This window comes from Bubalus bubalis, chromosome 3 (assembly GCF_019923935.1).
Source record: "Bubalus bubalis isolate 160015118507 breed Murrah chromosome 3, NDDB_SH_1, whole genome shotgun sequence".
NCBI classification, from domain to species: Eukaryota; Metazoa; Chordata; class Mammalia; order Artiodactyla; family Bovidae; genus Bubalus; species Bubalus bubalis.
Genome location: NC_059159.1, coordinates 110,204,045 through 110,227,165, shown reverse-complemented (window position 1 = coordinate 110,227,165; position 23,121 = coordinate 110,204,045). Strand labels below are relative to the sequence as shown.

At 36.7% G+C, this 23,121-nt stretch overlaps 1 protein-coding gene across 2 annotated transcripts in view; it reads left to right on the top strand.

The window, feature by feature from the left end:
• The window catches only part of ABHD17B (abhydrolase domain containing 17B, depalmitoylase), a 48,901-nt gene extending 27,256 nt beyond the window's left edge, over window positions 1–21,645 (top strand). For both annotated transcript variants that reach the window (XM_006073948.4, XM_006073949.4), the window contains exons 2-4: window positions 13,155–13,624; window positions 17,200–17,379; window positions 20,112–21,645. In XM_006073948.4, the coding sequence (XP_006074010.1) occupies window positions 13,158–13,624; window positions 17,200–17,379; window positions 20,112–20,331 (867 nt within the window). In that variant the 5' untranslated portion in view covers window positions 13,155–13,157 and the 3' untranslated portion in view covers window positions 20,332–21,645. The remainder of the gene's footprint in view (window positions 1–13,154; window positions 13,625–17,199; window positions 17,380–20,111) is intronic.
• Window positions 21,646–23,121: the final 1,476 nt, after the last annotated feature.

Below are 23,121 nucleotides of genomic sequence, written 5' to 3'. Positions count from 1 at the left end.
TATATTGCTACTTCTTATATGTTGACATCCCACTTACAAAAGGTCCCAAACTGTTACATTCTCCTTCCCACAACTTCCCCATGTACCCTTCCCATATAAGTATCATTGTATCTTTCAGATTATTCTGTTTCCTCAGAAGATTCTTCCAATGTAAACCTCTGGTCTTCTGAATTGGGAAGAATTATCTAGGAACTGAATTCTTAAATTGACTTTCAACCAGTACTTACTTTATTTAGCCTGGAAGGAGACTTACTTTTTATTTTTTAAACTTTGTTGTTTTTCTTTTTTTAAACCATGTCTTAAATTGTAATGTTACTTTTTAATATCATAGTCATCTCAATTATGCTGCCTGTTTAATAATTATTTGAATATAATATTTTCTGAACCTTATTAACTACTTTGATTATATCGTGCTGCGGATGGGTGTTTTAAGGTATGTAGTGTGTTTTAAGTGTTCACCTGAAAATGTCCCGGGAACACATGTTACTTCTTATAAATATGAAGAAAATAATGTTTATTTGTGGAATATCTTCACCAATGTACATTGTGAACTTTGAAGATAAGCATGTTTTAGAAAGTTTTTCATTAGAAGTGCCGAAAATGCCATGTTTATGGGTAGGAAAATGTGTGTCTGTTCATATTTTAGCATATGCTCAACTTCACTTTCACTTTTCACCTTCATGCATTGGAGAAGGAAATGGCAACCCACTCTAGTATTCTTCCCTGGAGAATCCCAGGGATAGGGGAGCCTGGTGGGCTGCGGTCTATGGGGTCGCACAGAGTCGGACACGACTGAAGCGACTTAGCAGCAGCAGCAACAACATGTAGAGGTATGACTTTGAAATTGTACTTTATAGTCACCAAGAGTTTTATAGGAATCTGTGATATTAGCATATTCAAGTCATCAAACTGTCCTTCTGCTTAAACAGGAAGACTTGATTCAGTTGTTCGGGCATTGGTTGAGTGTATCATCAGGATCTTTAAATGTTTAGAATATTTTATGGATTGTGTTCAGAGAAATCAGTTAGCCAGTAGTCACAAACATTCTTAATATTTTCTTACGATTTACTTGCAACTCCAACGTACAAGGAACCTTTTAATAACATTGTTAAATAAAATGGCTTTTAAGTTAAGATTGGATTAGACGTAACATTTTTGTTAAAATGATAATCTTCTATTATTGTATCAGTTCAGTTCAGTCACTCAGTCATGTCCGACTCTTTGCAACCCCATGAATTGCAGCACGCCAGGCCTCCCTGTCCATCACCAGCTCCCAAAGTTCACTCAGACTAACGTCCATCGAGTCAGTGATGCCATCCAGCCATCCCATCCTCTGTTGTCCCCTTTTCCTCCTGCCCCCAATCCCTCCCAGCATCAGAGTCTTTTCCAATGAGTCAGCTCTTCGCATGAGGTGACCAAAGTACTGGAGTTTGAGCTTTAGCATCATTCCTTCCAAAGAACACCCAGGGCTGATCTCCTTTAGGATGGACTGGTTGGATCTCCTTGCAGTCCAAGGGACTCTCAAGAGTCTTCTCCAACACCACAGTTCAAAAGCATCAATTCTTCGGCATTCAGCTTTCTTCACAGTCCAACTCTCACATCCATACAGGACCACTGAAAAAACCATAGCCTTGACTAGACGGACCTTTGTTGGCAAAGTAATGTCTCTGCTTTTGAATATGCTATCTAGGTTGGTCATAACTTTCCTTCGAAGGAGTAGGCGTCTTTTAATTTCATGGCTGCAGTCACCATCTGCAGTGATTTTGGAGCCCCAAAAAATAAAGTCTGACACTGTTTCCCCATCTATGCCATGAAGTGATGGGACCAGAGTCGGACACGACTGAGCGACTGATCTGATCTGATCAGATATGCAGATGACACCACCCTTATGGCAGAAAGTGAAGAGGAACTAACAAGCCTCTTGATGAAAGTGAAAGTGGAGAGTGAAAAAGTTGGCTTAAAGCTCAACATTCAGAAAACGAAGATCATGGCATCTGGTCCCATCACTTCATGGGAAATAGATGGGGAAACAGTGGAAACAGTGTCAGACTTTATTTTTTTGGGCTCCAAAATCACTGCAGATGGTGACTGCAGCCATGAAATTAAAAGACACTTACTCCTTGGAAGGAAAGTTATGACCAACCTAGATAGCATATTCAAAAGCAGAGACATTACTTTGCCAACAAAGTTTCATCTAGTCAAGGCTATGGTTTTCCCAGTGGTCATGTATGGATGTGAGAGTTGGACTGTGAAGAAGGCTGAGCATCGAAGAATTGATGCCTTTGAACTGTGGTGTTGGAGAAGACTCTTGAGAGTCCCTTGGACTGCAAGGAGATCTAACCAGTCCATTCTGAAGGAGATCAGCCCTGGGATTTCTTTGGAAGGAATAATGCTAAAGCTGAAACTCCAGTACTTTGGCCACCTCATGCGAAGAGTTGACTCATTGGAAAAGACTCTGATGCTGGGAGGGATTGGGGGCAGGAGGAGAAGGGGACAATAGAGGATGAGATGGCTGGATGGCATCACTGACTCGATGGACGTGAGTCTGGGTGAACTCTGGGAGTTGGTGATGGACAGGGAGGCCTGGCGTGCTGCGATTCATGGGGTCGCAAAGAATCAGACACAACTGAGCGACTGAACTGAACTGAACTGAACTGATGGGACCAGATGCCGTGATCTTAGTTGTCTGAATGTTGAGCTTTAAGCCAACTTTTTCACTCTCCACTTTCACTTTCATCAAGAGGCTTTTGAGTTCCTCTTTACTTTCTGCCATAAGGGTGGTGTCATCTGCATATCTGAGGTTATTGATATTTCTCCCAGCAATCTTGATTCCAGCTTGTGCTTCTTCCAGCCCAGCATTTCGCATGACGTACTCTGCATATAAGTTAAATAAGCAGGGTGACAATATACAGCCTTGACGTACTCTTTTCCTATTTGGAACCAGTCTATTGTGTAGGTAGTCTCATTTAGTTCTAGATGGTTACTTGTCCAACAGAATCTATAAAAATAGCTTATATGTACTTTGATGGGAAGATTGGTGAGGAAGGAGCACCAGCATTTAAAGCTAGTGTGGATATTAAGCATGTAAACTGTGGTTCTGCATTGCCTGGGTTAGAATTCTTTTAGTTCAACACTACCTGCTAGGACTTTCTCCAGTGATGGAAATCCTCATTCTGCACTGTGCAGTTTGGAATGAACATGAACTTGGGCGAACTCCAGGAGATGGTGAGGGGCAGGGAGGCCTGGCACACTGCCTTCCATGGGGTTGCAAATAGTCAGACATGGCTGGGTGACTGAACAACAACAAGCACATGTGGCTAGTGTGGATGAGGAACTGGATGTTTAATTTTAATTACTAAGTAGCCATAGATAGGTAGTGGCTCCTGTACTAGTGCAGTAAGAATTTTAAAACTAAAGGAAAACATAAGAATTACAGAAATGGCTTCATTGACCTGTATGTAGGACTGCTGAAGCACATTAGTTTGCTTGGCATAGCTTTTATAGGCTCCTCAGCCTTAATTTCCATTGTCTATAATCATGCCATAGATCTAGTTTCCTGATTTCCGATTCTTACAGTTTAACTTTGTTTTACTAAAAAAAATAAATTATACTAACACTGCTGCTGCTGCTGCTGCTAAGTCGCTTCAGTCATGTCCAACTCTGTGCGACCCCACAGATGGCAGCCCACCAGGCTCTGCCATCCCTGGGATTCTCCAGGCGAGAACACTGGAGTGGGTTGCCATTTCCTTCTCCAATGCATGAAAGTGAAAGTGAAGTCGCTCAGTAAGTGTCCGACTCTTCGTGACCCCATGGACTACAGCCTACCAGGCTCCTCCGTCCATGGGACCCTCCAGGCAAGAGTACTGGAGTGGGTTGCCATTGCCCTCTCCGTCATACTAACACTAGGAGGGAGATTATTTTGGTATCTCTGGTAGACCTCAGCATTTTTATGTGTCTAACCTGAACTTTTCTCACCAACAGGAAAGGAAACTTACTTTGACATTGCCCAGTACATTTTGCCTATTTGCTGCAGCTGCTAAGTCGCTTCAGTCGTGTCTGACTCTGTGTGACCACATAGACGGCAGCCCACCAGGCTCCCCGGTCCCTGGGATTCTCCAGGCAAGAACACTGGAGTGGGTTGTCATTTCCTTCTCCAGTGCATGAAAGTGAAAAGTGAAAGTGAAGTTGCTCAGTCGTGTCCGACTCTTAGCGACCCCATAGACTACAGCCTACCAGGCTCCTCCATCCATGGGATTTTCCAGGCAAGAGTACTGGAGTGAGTTGCCATTGCCTTCTCCATTGCCTATTTGAGAAACTCCTAAATTTTTTAAAACGTAACAATTATTAGGGCATCTGTTCAATTGTACCAACAAAAACCACATTTCATAGGTGTTCTCAAATGATACATTGGTCCAGTTACTAAGTTTCTCTAGAATCTTATTCATATTTAAAAATTATATAACTCTGTCTTAAAAAGTAACTGACGTGATTCAGTGAATAGTTTTGTGAAATTTTTCCTTTCAATTTGAAATAGTAAAAAAATACAGTGCTTTGAAAAACTCCTTTCCTAAGTCTTTTTTTCCTAGTAAAGTCACTCAATCAAGTCTTTTGGTCTCACATACAGTCGAGTACTTCTGCTATTGATTTTTTTTTTTTTTTTTTTTTGGCCATGCTGGGTCATTGCTGCCAGTGGTGGCTACTTTCTAGCTGCGGTGCATGAGCTTCTCATTGTGGTGGCTTCTCTTGTTGAGGAGTCAGGAGTTGTGGCCCACAGGCTTAGCTGCCTCATGGCATGTAGGATCTTACCAGATCAGGAATTGAACCTGTGTCTCCTACATGGGCAGGCAGATTCTTAACCTCTGAGCCACCAGGGAAGCCCTGTTGATTCTTATAATGATCAAAAAGAAGAAATAAACATAACCTACCTCAAAGAGATAACAGTTGCATAAGCTGTATTTCAGGCTTCCCTGGTAGCTCAGATGATAAAGAGTCTGCTTGCAATACGGGAGACCTAGGTTCAATCCCTGAGTTGGGAAGATCCCCTGGAGGAGGACACGGCAACTCACTTCAGTATTCTTGCCTGGAGAATCCCCATGGGCTATACAGTCCATGGGGTCCCAAAGAGTCGGACATGACTGAGCAGCTTAGCACGCACACACAAGCTGTGTTTCTACATACTATATATACAAATAAGAAAATGTGTTAAAACCACATATACACGAGAGAGGGGATATATTTTTACATATAGCTGATTCACATTATTGTACAGCAGAAACCAACACAACTTGTAAAGCAATTATACTCCAATTAAAACAACATATAGTAAGCACCTAGTTTCTAAGTAACAGCAGAAATTTTGATCATTCTAAGTATTTTGGATGCTCTTTGGGGGGCGGGGGAGTGCAGGATCTTCACTGCTGCACGAGGGCTTTTCTAGTTGCTGCAAGCGGGGGCTACTCCTTGAAGTGGCTTCTGTTGTTGCAGACCATGAACTCTCATTGCACAGGTTCTCAGTGCATGGGCTTCAGTAGATGCAGCACATGGGGTCAGTAGTTTGCTTAGTGGTCCCTCAGCATGTGGAATCTTCCCAGACCAGGGATTGAACCCCTGTCCTCTGCATTGATAGGCGGATTCCTACCCACTGGACTACTAGGGAAGTCCTGGGTGCTCTGTCTTGACTGGAAAATAAGTATGTTGCCAAATTTCCTTAATGATGACTATTCCATTTCTCTGTATGCATTGAACTCTGTAATTTATATGGCTCCCTAAAAAACCGTAACACATATTTTCCTTGTTGCTGCACTTTGGTAAATGTTACTATGGATAACATGCTGGATGTTAGGGCGGCAGTACCTCAGTCACTTGGTGCCCTCCAGGAAGACTGAAGTGAGCTTAATTTGCCTTACTTTGACACACCCCTAGGCTACTGAGCTGAATGTGATTAACCCCCTCTGTATAGTAGTATTAATGGTAATTTCCTTTGCATTAGTCAGTTGGGGTGTGCTGGGATCATGGCCTGCTTGCACAGAACTAACCTGAAATCTTATTTTGTTTTTTTTTCCCTTTCTTTTTCATAGTTGAGTATCTTCTGTGCCATCGCTTCTGACTTCATTCTGATCTTTGCTACCTCTTGCTCTTAATATTCAAACATCTACCTTGTTTATACATCTCTGGTGTTAGGCAGGCTCTGCTATAATTCTAACTTAATTTTTACTTTTCCAGGTTTCTTCTGGCAGTTTGAAAAAACATAAGTCTTTAATTTCTAGTTCAGTTCATTACAATAAACTCTTGAACCCTAAAAGAATCAATTATCCTTTGTACATGGTAGTAAATGAGACAATCTGCATTACCAAGAAACTATTACAAAAGAGATCAAAGTAAGGTTTTTTTTTCAGTACATGTTATTACATCAGGAATTGCCACAAGTCATTTCAGTAATTTCTTGTGTCAGAAGAAAGGAAGGAGATTATAGTATGTCATTTTATTTAAGGACAATCTTTAACACTAGTCTTACTGTTTTGCTGAGAAAGGACTCAGGTGTTCATCTTTTTTCCATTGTCATTGAGCAGGAAAAAGTTACCAGGAGAAGCAAGTTCTTAAATTATTATTTCATTCAATTTTCGGAACTTCCTTCTGCTATAAAAGTAAAGTAACTGAGTCCCCCGCCAAAAGGAAAACCTTAATTTTCACAATGGGCCATCTGTTTTAACATTGAGCTGACCTTTCATTTTGTGAATTGATTGCCAAAGGGGCAAGATTTCCTTTTCCCTGGGAGACTGTTAATATTCTGTGCTTTATAATGCACTGAACGATTTTAGTAACTAGCAATGCTTTTCCTGCCTCATTCAGATTCATACATTTTTATTTGCTTGGTTCTCTGCTGCCACCATACAGAACACCTAAGTAATTGTCACAAAATGTGCTGGCTTGCTTTCTTAACATGTTGATTTGTAAACTTTTTGCCTTTTGTGGGAACTTCTGAGGTGAGGAGAACTGAGTTAATCTTAATAAACTTATTGCTTCCCTGATAGCTCAGTTGGTAAAGAATCCACCTGCAATGCAGGAGACCCCCAGTTTGATTCCTGGGTCAGGAAGATCCACTGGAGAAGGGATAGGCTACCCACTGCAGTATTCTTGGGCTTCCCTTGTGGCTCAGCTGGCAAAGAATCCGCCTGCAATGCTGGAGACCTGGGTTTGATCCCTGGGTTGGGAAGATCCCCTGAAGAAGGGAAAGGCTACCCACTCCAGAATTCTGGTCTGGAAAATTCCATGGACTGTATATGTATAGTCTATGGGGTCACAAAGATTCAGACAGGACTGAGCGACTTTCACTTCACTTCGCTAATAATTTATTAACTCATTCATCTATAAAATTATGTTAGAGACTTCATTACGTGTCAGATAGTTTGCATGGCACTAGTGGTAGAGAATGACCTTTCTTCGTGTATTTGTTAGCCTGTGTATCTTTCTGTCTATTCATGTTTTGTCCATTTCCTCTCTCGAGCTTTTTGTTATTTTCTTGTTTATGTAGAAGTTTCTTATTTTAGATATTAACCCTCTGACTGGATGGTTTTGGATGAAGAAATCATACTTCCCAAAGCATTTTTTTACGAATAGAAATTCTTTATTTGGTTGAAGCTAAATTTGCTAGTGTTTTCTCTTTTATGGATTTTTTTTTTTTCCTGAGTTGTATTAGTTTTGACTTTTAGGGTTATAATCCATCTGGAGTTTGTGTTCTACATACTGAGAGGTAAGGATACAACTAGTTTTGGGGGTTTTTTTTAATACAGTTTTTAAAGGTTACTATTACTAAAGCTGTGCAACCACCGTCCAAGTCAAATATAGAGTGTTTTCATTAAAAAGAAACCCCATACATACTCTATAGCCATTGTTCCCCAACTTTCCATGCTCCACAGTGCTTGAAAACCAGTAATCTCTTTCTGTTTTTATAGATTTGCCTAGTCTAGATGTTTCATATAAATAGAATCATAAAATGATCTTTTGTGACTGGCTTCTTTCAAGATCCATCCACTTTGTAGAATGCATCAATACTTGGCTCTTATTTTTATTCAGTATTTCATCATGTGGATATCCCACATTTTGTTTATCAGACGATGACCATTTAGATGGTTTCTGCCTTTTTAGCTATTATGAATTATGCCACTGTGAACGTTCATTTACAAGTTTTTGTGTAGACATATGTTTTCATGTCTCTTGGGTGTATACCTAGGATTAGAATTTCTTAGTCAAGTGGTAGCTCTGTGTTTTAAGTTTTTGAGGAACTGCCAAAGTGTTTCCCAAATAATTGTACCATTTTACTTCCTATCAACAGTGTTATGAAGGGTCCAATTTCTCAATATCCTTGTCAACCTTTTTTTTTTTTTTTTTAAATTGCCATCCTGGTGGGATTGAACTGGTATGTTGTGGCTTTGAACTGCATTTCACTAATGAGTAATGATGGTGAGCATCCGTTCATGTGTTTATGCACCATTTGGATATCGTCTTTGGGAAAATGTCTTTTCAGATCTTGTTCATTTTTTATTGGGTATTTTTGTTGTTGCTGTTCTGTTACTCAAGAAATTCATATATTTCACCAGTCATTTAACTTATTCATGATATTTTTTACTTTTAAAGCTTGTCTATAAATCTGTCTTGTTTTTCATTTAGCATTTTAGATTTTGCTCATCTTTTTCTCTTGATAAGTCTTGTCTGAATATTCTTTCCATAAAACTATGATTATGAATTCAGGTTCCAGAGTCATTCTGCCACTTATGAGTTCTACCATTTACTAGCTGTGTCACCCCTGGCAGGTTTATAACTACTCTGTGCCTCTCTTTCCTCAATTGGAAAACAAGTATAAGGGTAGTCTTTATGTAAGAGGATTATTGAAAGAATTAAGTGAATTAATATGTGAAAAGGATTAGTACAGTGCCTGACACTTTAGGATTAGTAAGTGCTCAGTTACTGCTATGAAAAGTGAAAGTCGCTCAGTTATGTTTGACTCTTTGCGACCCCGTGGACTATACAGTCCATGGAATTCTCCAGGCCAGAATACTGGAGTGGGTAGCTTTTCCCTTTTCCAGGGCCTTTTCCCAACCCAGGGATCTAGTCTAGGTCTCCCACATTGCAGGCAGATTGTTTACCACCCTCAGTTACTGCTAGTTGCTGTTAAAAGTAGTGGAAGCCTTTTCTAAGAATTTTTTTTTTTTTGGTCTGTTAATTTTTCTGTTGCTTTTTGTTCTCTATTTTGTTGATATCTGCCATTAATTTGCCATAATTATTTGTGTTTATATGCCTTCTTGAAGTTTAACATCCTGATAAATATATAAAGCTAAACATTTGTAATGAATGACTATAATTACTTCAGGTGTTTCCTAGAAACTGTCAAATATTTTTTGGTGCTTATATCTGACTTATTAAGAGTCATAATCAGAATTCCCTGTCAGCCCATGATTAGGACTCCATGCTTCCACTGCAGGGGACATGGGTGTAATCCCTGGTCAAGGAACTAAGATCCTGCATGCCCTGTGATGGGTCACTCCCCAAAGAAATCATATTCATGCTTTTCTTCTGTGTCTTAAGCTCATCAATATTAATATTCTGATCAGTTCAGATGACAGTGCCCCTGCACATTTGTACTATTTCCAATCCTCTCCATATTGGTATTTCTCTGAAGTTTTGATTCTGGATTATTAGGGATATACTTTGTTGCTTTTTTCCTTCACTGCTTATTTACTAAAAGAAACAGACATTATATTAACTCATAACTCAGACTTCTCTTGGATTTCTTTTCCTTTTTACTAAAATTTTTCAAAGAGGATCTTGGTTTAATCTGAGTTCTTGTGTTCCTGCAGATATCTTTATTTTGTCCTCATGTTAAATTGGTATGTTGTCTCTCTGTGAAATTCTAGCTTCAAAGTTTTTAACTTATTTTAAACCTATCCATTCAGCATCTTCTGGTTTCTAGCGTCACTATTGACAAGTTAGATGATTCTTGTTCCATTGTAAATAATTTCTTCTTTTTGGAAGCTTTCAGATTTTTGTTTCAGTTTTAATATCAACTGTAATTTGTCTAACTGTGAATGTTTTCTTAAATACCTTCTTGGCATCCTGAGCTATTTCGGTCTGAATTTTCTTTTATTCTGAAAAATTACTAAGATTGTCTTTATTTTATCCTCTGTTTTTTTGGAGGGATTCTTATATAATATTGATATTAGTTTTTATTTCTACTTACATCCTTCTTAAATTTTCTTCTTTATTTTCCATCTCTTATCCTCCTGAAAGCTTCTGTACTTGGGAATTCCTCATCCTGATTTTCCAGTTCACTAATGTGTTCTTAAACTCTTATTGATACTTGTACCCATCCACCAGTGTAATTCTTTGTTTCAGATACTGATTTTTCTATTGCAGAGATTCCAGTTGGATTTTTCTTTCTGACATTTTTTTCTGCTTCATCTTTAAGTTTTCTCTTCTCTCTCTCTGTGTAAATAAGTTTATTATAACTTATTTTAAATCCCTATTTTTGTTTGGTCATAACTGTTGTTTTCTACCTGTGATTATTTTGTTGCCAAGAAATAACTGGTAAATGACATGTTTATAGTCAAGTGAGTTATATAAAAAAAATTGGGTTTAAATTATCTAAATTTAACAAGATATTTCAGTGACTTATCAAGAATAAGATATTCTCCCTCAGTAGTTTGCTCAGCTCTGATTATAGTAAAACTTAGGTTTGTTTTATTTATATTTTCTGTTGTGGAAAAATTTCACATTTATAGGAAAGGAGAGAATAACTTTTAAGCAAGTCTGTGTTGCTGCCCTATCAGAGCTGTTATTAGGAAAGCAATAATTTCCAAGGTTTTGTTATTAAGTGGATACTAGTTATGTGGATTCAAGGCAGTGGAGGTGGGAATAATTTCTTCTGCCACCATTAAGAAAATTAGGTTCTTTCATTAGACTTGACTGTGGCACAGCAGATTTTTCTCGTCTTCATCTTTTCTTTGGTGTTTATCTTCAGAAGCATCTCTGCAGCGTTGTGTATGTTCAGTCAGCCAGATTTATTTCAAAATTACTATAGTATATAAAAGTCTTCATGTTCAAGAAGTAAATTACAGGAACATAGTATAGCCAATAAGCTTTTAATAGGCTGTTCAGAGTGAGCAGTTGGTGGCATGTAAGGTAGTTGGAAGTGAGAAATAACCATAGGCAGAGTATTAAACAGATGGCACTGATATATTGTACCTTCTACCTCATCTTTTTCCAGATCATCTTCTTTGTAACTGACCCTTTGAACTTCTTTCTCTACCATCCCTGCCAGATCTTTTGTTCACCTGGCCAGGATAATAGATTTGTAACCAAATTCTGCAGTAGACATCACTAATTTGTAGCACATTCTTTGTCTGGCAAACCCTGGGTATCCCCTCAGAATCCTTCTCAGCACAACCCTTCATGGAACCAATTAGAATTATCATCATAGATGACAACTAGTTGTCATTTCTGCTCTATCTGACTCTTTCCAACCACAGTAAGACATTGACTTACTCAGGTTGTATTCATTTTGAAGGCTGAAAGGGAATAAAGATAGAAATGCAAGTAAAATGCTTCCCTTTCTGCCTTTACTTTACTCATCTTTTAAGGGCTTTTATATCACTCCTACCCTTGCTTGCTTCTTTCTCTGCTGTTTCTGCTGCTTCTTTCTACCTACTCAATTTATACATGGAAATTAACACATTTGTATTAAGCAATATAAACTAGATTTTGAATCAGTAATTAATGAAATAGGCATCCCTTTATGTACTCAACACTTTAGTCACTCTTCTGAGTGATTTTTTTTCCATTTTTTTTTTGTATAATGAAGTACTTTTTTTCCTATCCTTTATTTAGATTTTTTAGAGAAAATTAGATGACATTAGACAAGACCAGAGAGACCTCTGGTTACTCTGGAAGGTGTTTGTTTTGAATGCCTTCTTTCTGGAACTAAGTAATGGTCTGCCACTAAAAAGAGATAAGAATTTAAGAAAGGATAATTAGAAGGAAATGCTGGTAGGGCAAACAAGTAGTACTTTATTTATGTTCCTGAGTTAATATGAACTGTGGATACTTTTAAAATATTGATGAAAAAGGCACAGGAGAAAGGGGACCATTTCTGAGTGTGGACTATAGCCATTATTACCATGTTAAATGCTTTAACAATATCATTGTATTTGTTCTTCACGACCAGTCTGTTCATTGTAGGCATTTACTTAACGAAGAAAATAAGGGTCAAAAAGGTAAATAATTTGCTCAAGGTTATATGGTTAACAAGTGCTACCCTCAACTCTAACTTCAAACGTTCCACTTATTTCTGTCCAACCATTTGAAAGTTTTCCTTGAGCAGATTTTACCTTTTTTTCCATAATAATGCCTTCTTGATTTGGGCAATAATTACATACATAACATATATTGATTTTAATGTCTTATAGGTTATTTAGGCCACTGGCACTATGGCTAAAATAATAGGCTTCTGAGTCAAGTAGTGTTCTGAGCCTTTGAGGCAGTATAACCTAGTGATGTAGAATGATGCCTGAGCCTGGTGTAAAATCCTGGCTCTGCAGCTGATTGACCTTGTGCAGGTTTCTTTCTCAGACTACCAAAGAGGGCTGCTTAGAGGACTAAACATGCTAAAAGGCATGGTACACTTAGCACAGTGCCTGATAGACAGTAAGTGCTTCACCAGTGCTATTATTATATGTTTATTATGTTAAATCCCTAACTTCTCTTGAGATTCTGAAAATTTTCACTGAAATTACAAACTAAAGATATTTCATACCTCCTTTGTTGTTTTTTTGTGGAGAAATAGCAAATTTATACCCCTATTCTCTGGTAAGAATATCATTTTTCATATTTTGGTTAAGTATTACAAGATATCACTACTATTTGAAATGTGTCATGTAGTATTTGAATCTGTTTTCTTCTCAGGAGTATTTGCCTCACCTCAGGATTTAATGTGTTTCTACAAAGATGCCAAAAATCTGTTGGGGCAAGGATACTTCATATAACAGTAGTAGACACTGACCACTAGTAGAATTTACTGGTTGGTGTCTTTGTTTTAACTTTTATTGTATGTAAATGCAGAATGCACATTCAGTGATTAAAACATTGACTATTTTCTTTTTCAGAAGATGAATAATCTTTCGTTTAGTGAGCTATGTTGCCTCTTCTGCTGTCCACCTTGTCCAGGGAAAATTGCTTCAAAGTTAGCATTTTTGCCACCTGATCCAACTTATACGCTGATGTGTGATGAAAGTGGAAGCCGTTGGACTTTACACCTATCAGAACGAGCAGACTGGCAATATTCTTCTAGAGAAAAAGATGCCATTGAGTGTTTCATGACTAGAACCAGTAAAGGCAACAGAATTGCCTGCATGTTTGTACGTTGCTCACCCAATGCCAAATATACTTTACTCTTCTCACATGGAAATGCTGTTGATCTTGGTCAGATGAGCAGCTTTTACATAGGACTGGGATCACGGATTAATTGTAATATATTCTCATATGATTATTCTGGATATGGTGCAAGTTCTGGGAAACCAACAGAGAAGAACCTCTATGCAGACATAGAAGCTGCTTGGCTTGCTCTTAGGACAAGGTAAATAGTGATTGGAAATTGTTTTCCACACGCTGAAATTGTCTTGTGTAAGAATAACATGTTTTTGTAATACACCTTGAAGTACTAAGTAGAGATTATATTTACCAGTATAAATCTATAAATAGTTACAGTTTTAGATTATAATTTTAAATTTTGTATAATAGCATAAAAGTTTGATAAATTATGTGTGTATGTGTGTGTGTGAGAGAGATTCTTAAAAATTTATTTAAGCCAATGAAAAATGTTTGGCTTTAGAAACTTATTAGAGAAAAAAAAAACTTACTGGATTGTGGTATTAAAATGTTTATTCAAAGTTGCAGAATTTCAAGAGAGAAAAAACAGTGATTTAATAATCATTCACTTGATCTGTCATTAACAGAATAAGAGACTAGATTGCTTTTGTTCAGATCCTAAGCAGGATTTGCATTATTTTATATAATTAAAAATAAATAGAAATTACATTAATCATCTTCTAGTCGCCAAGATACAATTTTTTCTTGAAAAATATTGCAGTTTTGTATACTTCAGTGTATTTTCTCATCAGACAGATAATGTACACTAAACAGAAATAATACCTTAGTACAAATTATTCCTCATTATACATTAATAAGCTGCCTGAATTCCAGAGTATTTTAGAGTACATAGAGAAAACTTCCCATTACTAATTTAATCTTTAAATATTAATATTAATGGTTTCAGTTGGCTGGGAAGAACTTCCTCAATTTTATTAGTAGGTATAATCTTTTTAGAAAATGTCTTTAGAAACATTTACCCCCCTCCCCCAAGATGTATAATAGAATTATGGTCTCATAGCAGAGTTCTGGACAGAAGTGTATAAAGGAGATTAAGTCAATTGAAATGATATGAGAACATATTTCTAACAAGTAAAAAAAAAAAGAGATGGTAAGTAGTAATTAAGTAGCTTCGGGGTGGGAGGAAGGCAGGCATAGAAGGGTAAATATTTATAAACGTCCCAACCACCGTAAATGACTGCAAAAACTGCTTCAGTTACACTGATATCAATCCCCTCAGGCATACAAACAAAAGTGAGTGCCTCCTTTCAGAGTCAGCCAGTTGAATATAGTATAATACCTGTCAGGAAAATATAATTTTTTAAATAACAGATTTATGCAATATAATTCACATACTATAATCAACTTCAGTGAATTAGTATAGTGCTAAAAGCAGAAAGCCTTCCTTACTAGTGCTAAGTAAAACAAAAGTATAAATTTATTGAAGTAAAACATTATCCAGTTAGGTGTTCTTTCTCGGAGAAGGCAATGGCACCCCACTCCAGTACTCTTGCTGGAAAATCCCATGGATGGAGGAGCCTGGTAGGCTGCAGTCCATGGGGTCGCTAAGAGTCGGTCACGACTGAGCAACTTCAGTTTCACTTTTCACTTTCATGCATTGGAGAAGGAAATGGCAACCCACTCCAGTGTTCTTGCCTGGAGAATCCCAGGGACGGGGCAGTCTGGTAGGCTGCCGTCTGTGGGGTTGTACAGAGTCGGACATGACTGAAGTGACTTAGCAGGTGTTCTTTCTATGTTTACGTAAAAGAATCCCCTCTTGTAAGTGGTCAGCTTTATTATTTTTCTTTTTTAAGTTTTCTCTGATATCAATTTAAAAGAAACGTTCTAAAATGATTTCTTGTCTTGGTTAATCTTTTTATACATTTGACCAGTATGATTGAAGAGCAGGAACAGAATAGATAAATTATCTCACATACTCGTTTACCATAGAATTTCAGACTTGTAATTTCTCTTACGTTGAACCCTAAATGTGGTTAGAGGACTTAGTAAGTATAGGAAGTCTTGAAAACTTTAACTTTTCTGTTTCTTTGCTTAATGAAGAGGTTGAGTTAAATCATCTCCAAGATTCTTTCCAGTTCTTGAATTCTATCATCTAATAAAATATGTGTAATTAGAATGCATGCCTTTCATTTCCTTTACTGGATTAAAGTAAAAAGTTAGGTTTTAAGTAACAGGAAGGGAAAAAATAATTAATGAGCTTAATTATTATTTGAGTAACTTCCTTTTAAGGGTAATTGAATATTTATAACCCACATCACTGAACTTCTGATGGATCAACAGGAAATAAGGGACTAATACTCACTCTGTGGCCTTTCCCCCAGTCTCTGAGCTCCTATCTGTGTGCTGTAATAGAAAAGGCACTGGACCTGGAGTCAGTATACCTGAGCCTAATTATAGGTCTGTCATTAACTTACTCTGACTTTGAACATCTGCTCAGTAAGCAGCTGACCTAGATTAGATGGTCTCTAAAGTCCTTTCCAACATGTACTATTCTGAAATTCTGTTTCTGCCTCAAGTCCTCTGATGCTAAATTGGCAGCTGCTTCTGCTACTTTGGAGCCTTGCCATTGCTAGCTTTAGCCTAAAACCCTTCATTGCCACCAGATGTTCATTTTCCTGATTCCTTCATTCCTATAAAGCTAAGTCTGTTGCAAACAAACAAAAAAAAACTTTTCTTAGTTTTGTTACATTTAGAGTCAATCTGGAGTAACTCGAACCCAGTCTCTGGGCCAGGGTCCAAATTCTTGTGTAGAACTGATTTGAAGAAATTGTAAGGAGGTACGTCACCACCTAGATAGTTCGAATAGTCTTGTGCCCCTGGCAAGAGCTATAGGAAGCACAAGGGTTTATCTTACTCTTTTCCTGGTAAATATTCAGATTCTATTACCTTTTCACAAAACTAAAAACTGGTGTGCAAATAACTGTCAGCATCCAGAAATGACTGCTGTCAGACCACTGAAGTGGAAAGGCAGTGTATTTGATGTGACTCTAGCCCTTAATGCACATTCATAAGCTCCCACAGTACCTCACTTACACTGCCAGTAGTTTATAGTTAGGACAATTATATTGTAGAAACATAGTGTGTACCCAGTATTACTGAAGCATTTTTAAAGGAATTAAGGTAGTTCTCTTGAGATTTTGTCATGAAGTCTATTCATAAATCACCAAAGCATGTGGCATTTGAAATTCCCATTCATCTGTTGATCTTTTTCCACATTAGTCCATTTCTGTGGGTGAATAAATGCAAATCTCAAGAAAATAAGTAGTTTGCGCTAGGCTATAATACATATATTTTATTCATTCCCTACTGTTAACTATGACCAACTTCAGAAAATAAAAAGAGCCACTTTTAATACCTAGAGAAATAAAGAACCTCTGTTACATTGAACGGAATATAAAAACTGAATCTCCATTAAAATATTAGTGACATAGTATGTTCCAAATATATTTAATAGTAAGCTACATTGAATTGCATAAATGATTTAATAAATTCATTCTTTAAGGTTAACATTCTAAGAGACCTCAGCTACTATTTTTTCAAAAGATGGAATGGAAACCGATGAAATAAATGAATATAGATTTTATTATGGCATTAGATATGGTAGTGGTGACTAAGAAACTTAAATTTTAAATATAAATTTGTTGGCATTGTCTCATTCTAAGTCATTCTTTTATAAGACTAAGTACTTACTAGTGACTGAACATTTCATACCAGTCTGACTCTACAACCCTTTTTTTTTTTTTAAACTTCTGTACTATGTAGATATGGCATTCGCCCTGAAAATGTGATTATATATGGCCAAAGTATAGGGACAGTACCATCTGTGGATCTTGCTGCTCGGTATGAGAGTGCTGCTGTTATTCTTCATTCTCCTTTGACCTCAGGAATGCGAGTTGCTTTTCCTGATACCAAGAAGACCTACTGTTTTGATGCATTCCCAAAGTAAGTATTAATATGCAAGTAGTTTAATTCAAAAAACTTTAGAAGGAATTTTTTTCCATCGCTCAAGGTATTCATGATACAGTTCTCTCAGCCTTGAACTCCTATTAATATTTTACATATATTATCGAAATTGTGAAATAATTAATCTGTGAAGAGGGTGGTGGCAGGACACCAGTCAGCAGGCTGAAATGTTTGCGCAACAGTAACCTAGGCGAAAAGTGCTGTGAGCCTTATTCCCCAGACAGTGGCACTCGTATTGGAGACAAGAGAATGAATTTGAGAAGTAAAATTGATAGAATAAATGTTAGAGTGTATATTAACAAAATAAATTGAATATAATTCCCAGATTTCTTTTTTTTTTTTTAATATTTATTCATTTATTTGGCTGCACCAGGTCTTAGTTGCAGCATGTGGGATCTAGTTCCCTGACCACGGATCGAACCTGGGCCCCCTGCTTTGGGAGCTGAGAGAGTTAACCACTGGACCAGCAGGGAAGTCCCCCCAAATTTCTGAGTTGAGTTGCTAATGGGTGATAATGCCATCCAGTGAGGTGCATAATACTGAAGGAGAGGAACAAGTAGAGGGAAAAAGAGATACATGTGCATAAAAATAAGTGAATGATATCTCATTAGTGATATGTTTTACAAAAGAAATGAATTGCAAAAATGTTGTCTTAAATGAACCAGAATAGTTATTGCCCCATAAGTCTGCAAACATAAGTGTTAGATTTAAAAGGAGGACTACATTTCTTCATGTCTCTCAACGTAGAATGATAGTTCCTGCTAGCTCCTCTTCATCATTACAAAAAAATTGATGGCCTGTTTTTCCCAGTAAAGGGAAAAGGCAAGAAGTGAGAGCCTGGCAAATTTCAGTCTTTCTTTCTCAAATGGGCAGCAATACGAAGGTTTTTTGTGAATGATAGATGGGCCAAAGGCCAAAACATCACTCAGTTATTTATAAGAACAGCAAGGGTTATTTCAAAACTATTTTTTCTTCATTAGCCTAAAGGCTTACTTTGGTAGGCAAGCTTATGGGAGCGTATGATCCTATCACCAGAGCAAGCCTATGGGGTTTTTTGGTGTTTACATTTATTGGGGATTTGTTTTGATTTTAGAAAATGGAAGATTGGAGGGTATGTGTGTTATACTGTTTTGCTGAATGGTTGGAATGATAGGGAGACATTTGGGGTAAACCACTGCCAAGTTATGTGTCTGTCTGACACCCTCTTTCATTTTAGCTACACCAACAGAAGCACTAACAGTGAACTGTTTGAAAAACATCATACATTTCCTTTTTGGTTTAATTCCTCTATTATGGAATAGTTGGCAGCAAATAATATACCCAAGCATTTTTCCTTACCAAATGTTGCCTTGAATTATTTCATTGATGATTTTCTTCTTTTTCAAGACTCTATCCTCATTTTATGCTTATAATACCTAAATGCCTTGGCGTCTCTCTCTCTTTCTCTCAGGAAATTTTTAAAGAATTGTTATTTGTAAGGTTTCTTTGTATTGTTTGTCTCTTCCAAGTTGCCCTTTTTTATTGTTTATTTTTATCCTTGTGTTGCATTTAAAGTATTCTCCTCTGATGTCTGATAATTCTTGGTTGTGTGCTCATATGGAAAAGTAAGGAATTAAAGAGCTGACTTGAAGTGGGTGATTAAGACTTGTTGACTGAGTTTCACTATCCAGTGATCTGGTCAAGCCGATTAGTTGGGGATTCCCATGCTGCTCATCAGAATTTATTTATCTTTCCTCTTAAGGCAAATTATATAGTCTCCAAAGAAGACTCTTCCTACATCTGTGCCTTAAGAATAAAGGCCTGGATGCCAGCATGTATATGTTTACTTGTTATTTGATATCTCTGCCTTAAACTGTGTCTGGTAATCCCCTAGTCCACTAGGTACAGGGAAGTTACTCAGCTGCAAAAGCAAGGGGAAAGAAAAGAACTGGGGCAGGGGTGGCTAACTACTTCTTAAAGAGACTTTGAACAAATTCTATAGATTTGAATCACCTGCCTTCATCCCCATGTCAGTTCCTTCTGGCGTATTCCGTGGTACAAATTGCGCTGGTTCTTCACTTTACCCTTCTATCCTCTTAAAATTGTGTTTTCTCCTATACTTTTAATCTATTTTCTCACATTCTCGTCTGCTTTCCTGTTCCAAAATGTTATATTTTATTTTTATTTTTGTGACTAAATACCCTAAAAAAATATATTTTGCTATCATTTTAGTAAGAGATTAGGAGGGAGAAAAAAATATGAGTGCAGAGAGGTATTAAGTTAGCACATAGCTGAAATAGCCCTTGATTTCCTCCTCTCCTTGCAACCTAAGTTTCTATTCTAAATATCAACATTGTAGAAAGGAGAGACTCCCCTGGCAGTCCAGTGGTTAAGACTCTGCACTTCCCATTGCCCTGGAACTGAGATCCCACATGCCATAGAACAGCCAAAAAGAAAAAAATATCTGTAGAAAAGTAAACTAAGGTGACTGTAATAATTGAGTCATTCTCTCAAACAGAAGTGCATGAAATTAACATCTTCAGATAATCTTAAAGCAGGGAGTAAAGATGACTTTTGAATCTTATTTCTAATCTAAAAGGTATCTATCCCTCTGAATTGATTTACAGGTGGTTCTGATGTTTGAATTATCTAATATAACACAAGAAAATCTGTTTTATGTTTCCTTCTCATACTTAATTTGTTGACTTCTTCCCCCTTCTCTTTTCCTACAGCATTGACAAAATCTCTAAGATAACCTCTCCAGTATTAATAATTCATGGGACTGAAGATGAAGTCATAGACTTTTCACATGGTCTCGCATTGTTTGAGCGTTGCCAAAGACCTGTGGAGCCTCTGTGGGTTGAAGGGGCAGGTCACAATGATGTGGAACTTTATGGACAATACCTTGAAAGATTGAAACAGTTTGTGTCACAGGAACTGGTAAATTTGTAAAATATTCTGTAAATTTGCATATTGGGTTTTCTTTTCTTGCTGAACTGCACTCTTTGGTAAATAACATAAAACCTGAAGGTTTTGTTTGCAAATCGTGTCAGTTGCCTTCATAAATGTACAGGTAATGATTTGTTAACAGACTTAATGAAGGTTTTAATTACCAAACTAAAAACTGGAAATAACAGTATCATGCAGTCAAGCTGTGTAATTTATATTTTTTCTGTGAATTTTTTTTAAACATCAAGATGAGTACTGTATGAAATTTTAATTCTATAAAATCAAATGCTATAAAAGTATTGCCAAATGCTTTTGCATATCAGAAACAAATTTATAAATATTTTTAAAACATCTCAATGTACTAAATCTTATCCTGGTATACAAATGTAATATTCTTTAAATAAAAAGCTATATATCTAAAACAGTTCAAGTACTCATAATAAACTATATGAAAACATGCAAGTTCACTAAAGATGACCTAAACCCTGTTGTACAGGGATAGAGATTTAAAAGGTTATTTTATTGTAAAATACATTGAATTTTCTGTATTCCCTGGTTATCATACATTTTCTCCTAAAAAAAAAATGATATAAGTCTTAATTTTTATGCCATCTGTTAATTTACCAACTAGTTACCTTTAAATGAGAAGTCACAATAGAACTGAATTTGAACTAGTTTTGAGTTTTAAGTTTGGTACTGTGAGGCAACTACTTAAAATTTTCAATTTAGTAATTTAAAAGGCATTTAGAGCTTCAAGAATGATTTTGTACACAATGTTTTAAATTTTGACTAATCCCGTAGAAATGCAATACTATCATTATTAGAAAATCTGAAAGTCCATTTAGATGTTCCTTAAGACCACACACAGACTGGCTATTCAATCCGTTTTCACTCTGACTATTTTTAAGAATAAGACCTGTTGTTTTGGATTACTTTCTGAGAATTTCATGGATTTACTCCTGGATGCAGGAGATAAGAAAACGTTTAATTCATAACTTTTATAATAACCAATGTAGTAAAAAAAAAAATAAAATAAAGCTCACACACAAAAACTAAGTTGCCTTTCCTTGAATGAATCCTGCTTGAATAAAACAATGAAAGAAAAATTAAAATTAATGGTATGTAGTCTAATTTGTAAGTGAATGAATATACACACTGTGGATATATTTTAAGGCCTTATGTAGTTTTAATTGTTCTGCTTGTTCTGTGGTTATGTCTAAGACTATAGTATATGATTCTTTTCAAAGTATATCAAATATTGTGAATGCTTTGGTTCAGATGTGTCGAATTAATAGTAAAACAAAAATATGCCACTCAGCTGTGCTTGTTTTCCTTCTTCCATGCTCCTCACTTCCTACTTAAAATAAGGACTGGAAAAAAATACCATTCATCTTTATAGTATATAGATCTATAGTTTTCTAAATTTTATTATAATTTATTTCTTTTAAAGAGACTTCTTCCTTCTTATGATTGTCTTGAAGCCTAGATAGTTCCTTATTTGTACAACATACCCCAGAGTTTGGCTAAGTGGGTTTTATATATATATATATATATATATATATATATATATATATATATATATATAATCACCTGGGAAAATCAAAATATTGATCATACTACTTCAGTATTTACTCACTCATTCACGAGGTACTTACTGAATGTTTAAGTCATTCAAAACCCTATGCCAAATAAAGGTAGACATCAACCTTGTCCTCAGAGACTTCACAGTATAACTGAGGAGACAGACACTCTATTGCATGCGTATTATTACTGTTTGTGTAAGACTGAAGAAGATTTATAGGGTATTATAATAGGTAAAAGGCATTCTTGAGAGGGAACATGGGGAGGGAGAAGTTGAGGAGTCCCACAAAGAAGTGGTATCTGAACTGAGCTTTGAAGGATAACTTAAGAAAAGACTGGACCTGGGTGGCCAAAAAAAACATTCCTGGCTGAAGGGAACAGTATGTGGAAGCCTAGACGAAGGATATGGTGTGTTTGAAATTAAGAAGACTGGTCAGAGGTCAAGGGGAAAGGATGTCATAAGGATGAGGCTGGCAAGCTAGTTAGGGGCACAATTGCACATGGTATGATTATTTGAAAACAGAAAGCCACTGATAGAAATATGAAACTATACTTATAAAGAGCTTATGGAGGAAAAATACCTGGAGATTGTAGCTTGCAAGAAATAACATGTGAGCCAGTTGATTACAACCTTAAGTAAGCTCATGGTAATGAAAAATTGATCATGGAGAAATAATCTCATGTACAAAATGCTTGTTAAACCACATCTGCAATACTAATTTCAAGATGTGGTGAAAGGACATTCACAAATTAGAGCAAATCCTGGGGTGTTTTACCAAGTTGGGAAGGGTCTCATAAACCGAAACCCAAAGAATAACCAAAGAATTACATGACTAAGGAATGATAGCTGTCTTCAAATATTTGATAGGCATGTACAATTTATCCTTTTTGACTCCGTAAAACTAGGTGAAAGTTGCGAAACAGCAGATTAGAGCTCAGTGTAAGAAAGAATGTATGGTTCTGTGTCCATTAAGGAAAGGGAACACCTCTGAAGGAAAAGTGAGTACCTTAACCATTGGCACAGAAGCTGAATGACATCTGACACAGGGCTACAGAAGAAATGTCAGATTTTAAATGAGAAATTGAGCTAGATGGCCCATCTGTAAAGTGTCTTTAAGATATTATATTTCATTTAGAGTTCTGCCTAATCAGAGCATCTCCTGCTCTGACATCTGGAAGAATGACAGTATGATGTAGAATTGGCAATCATAT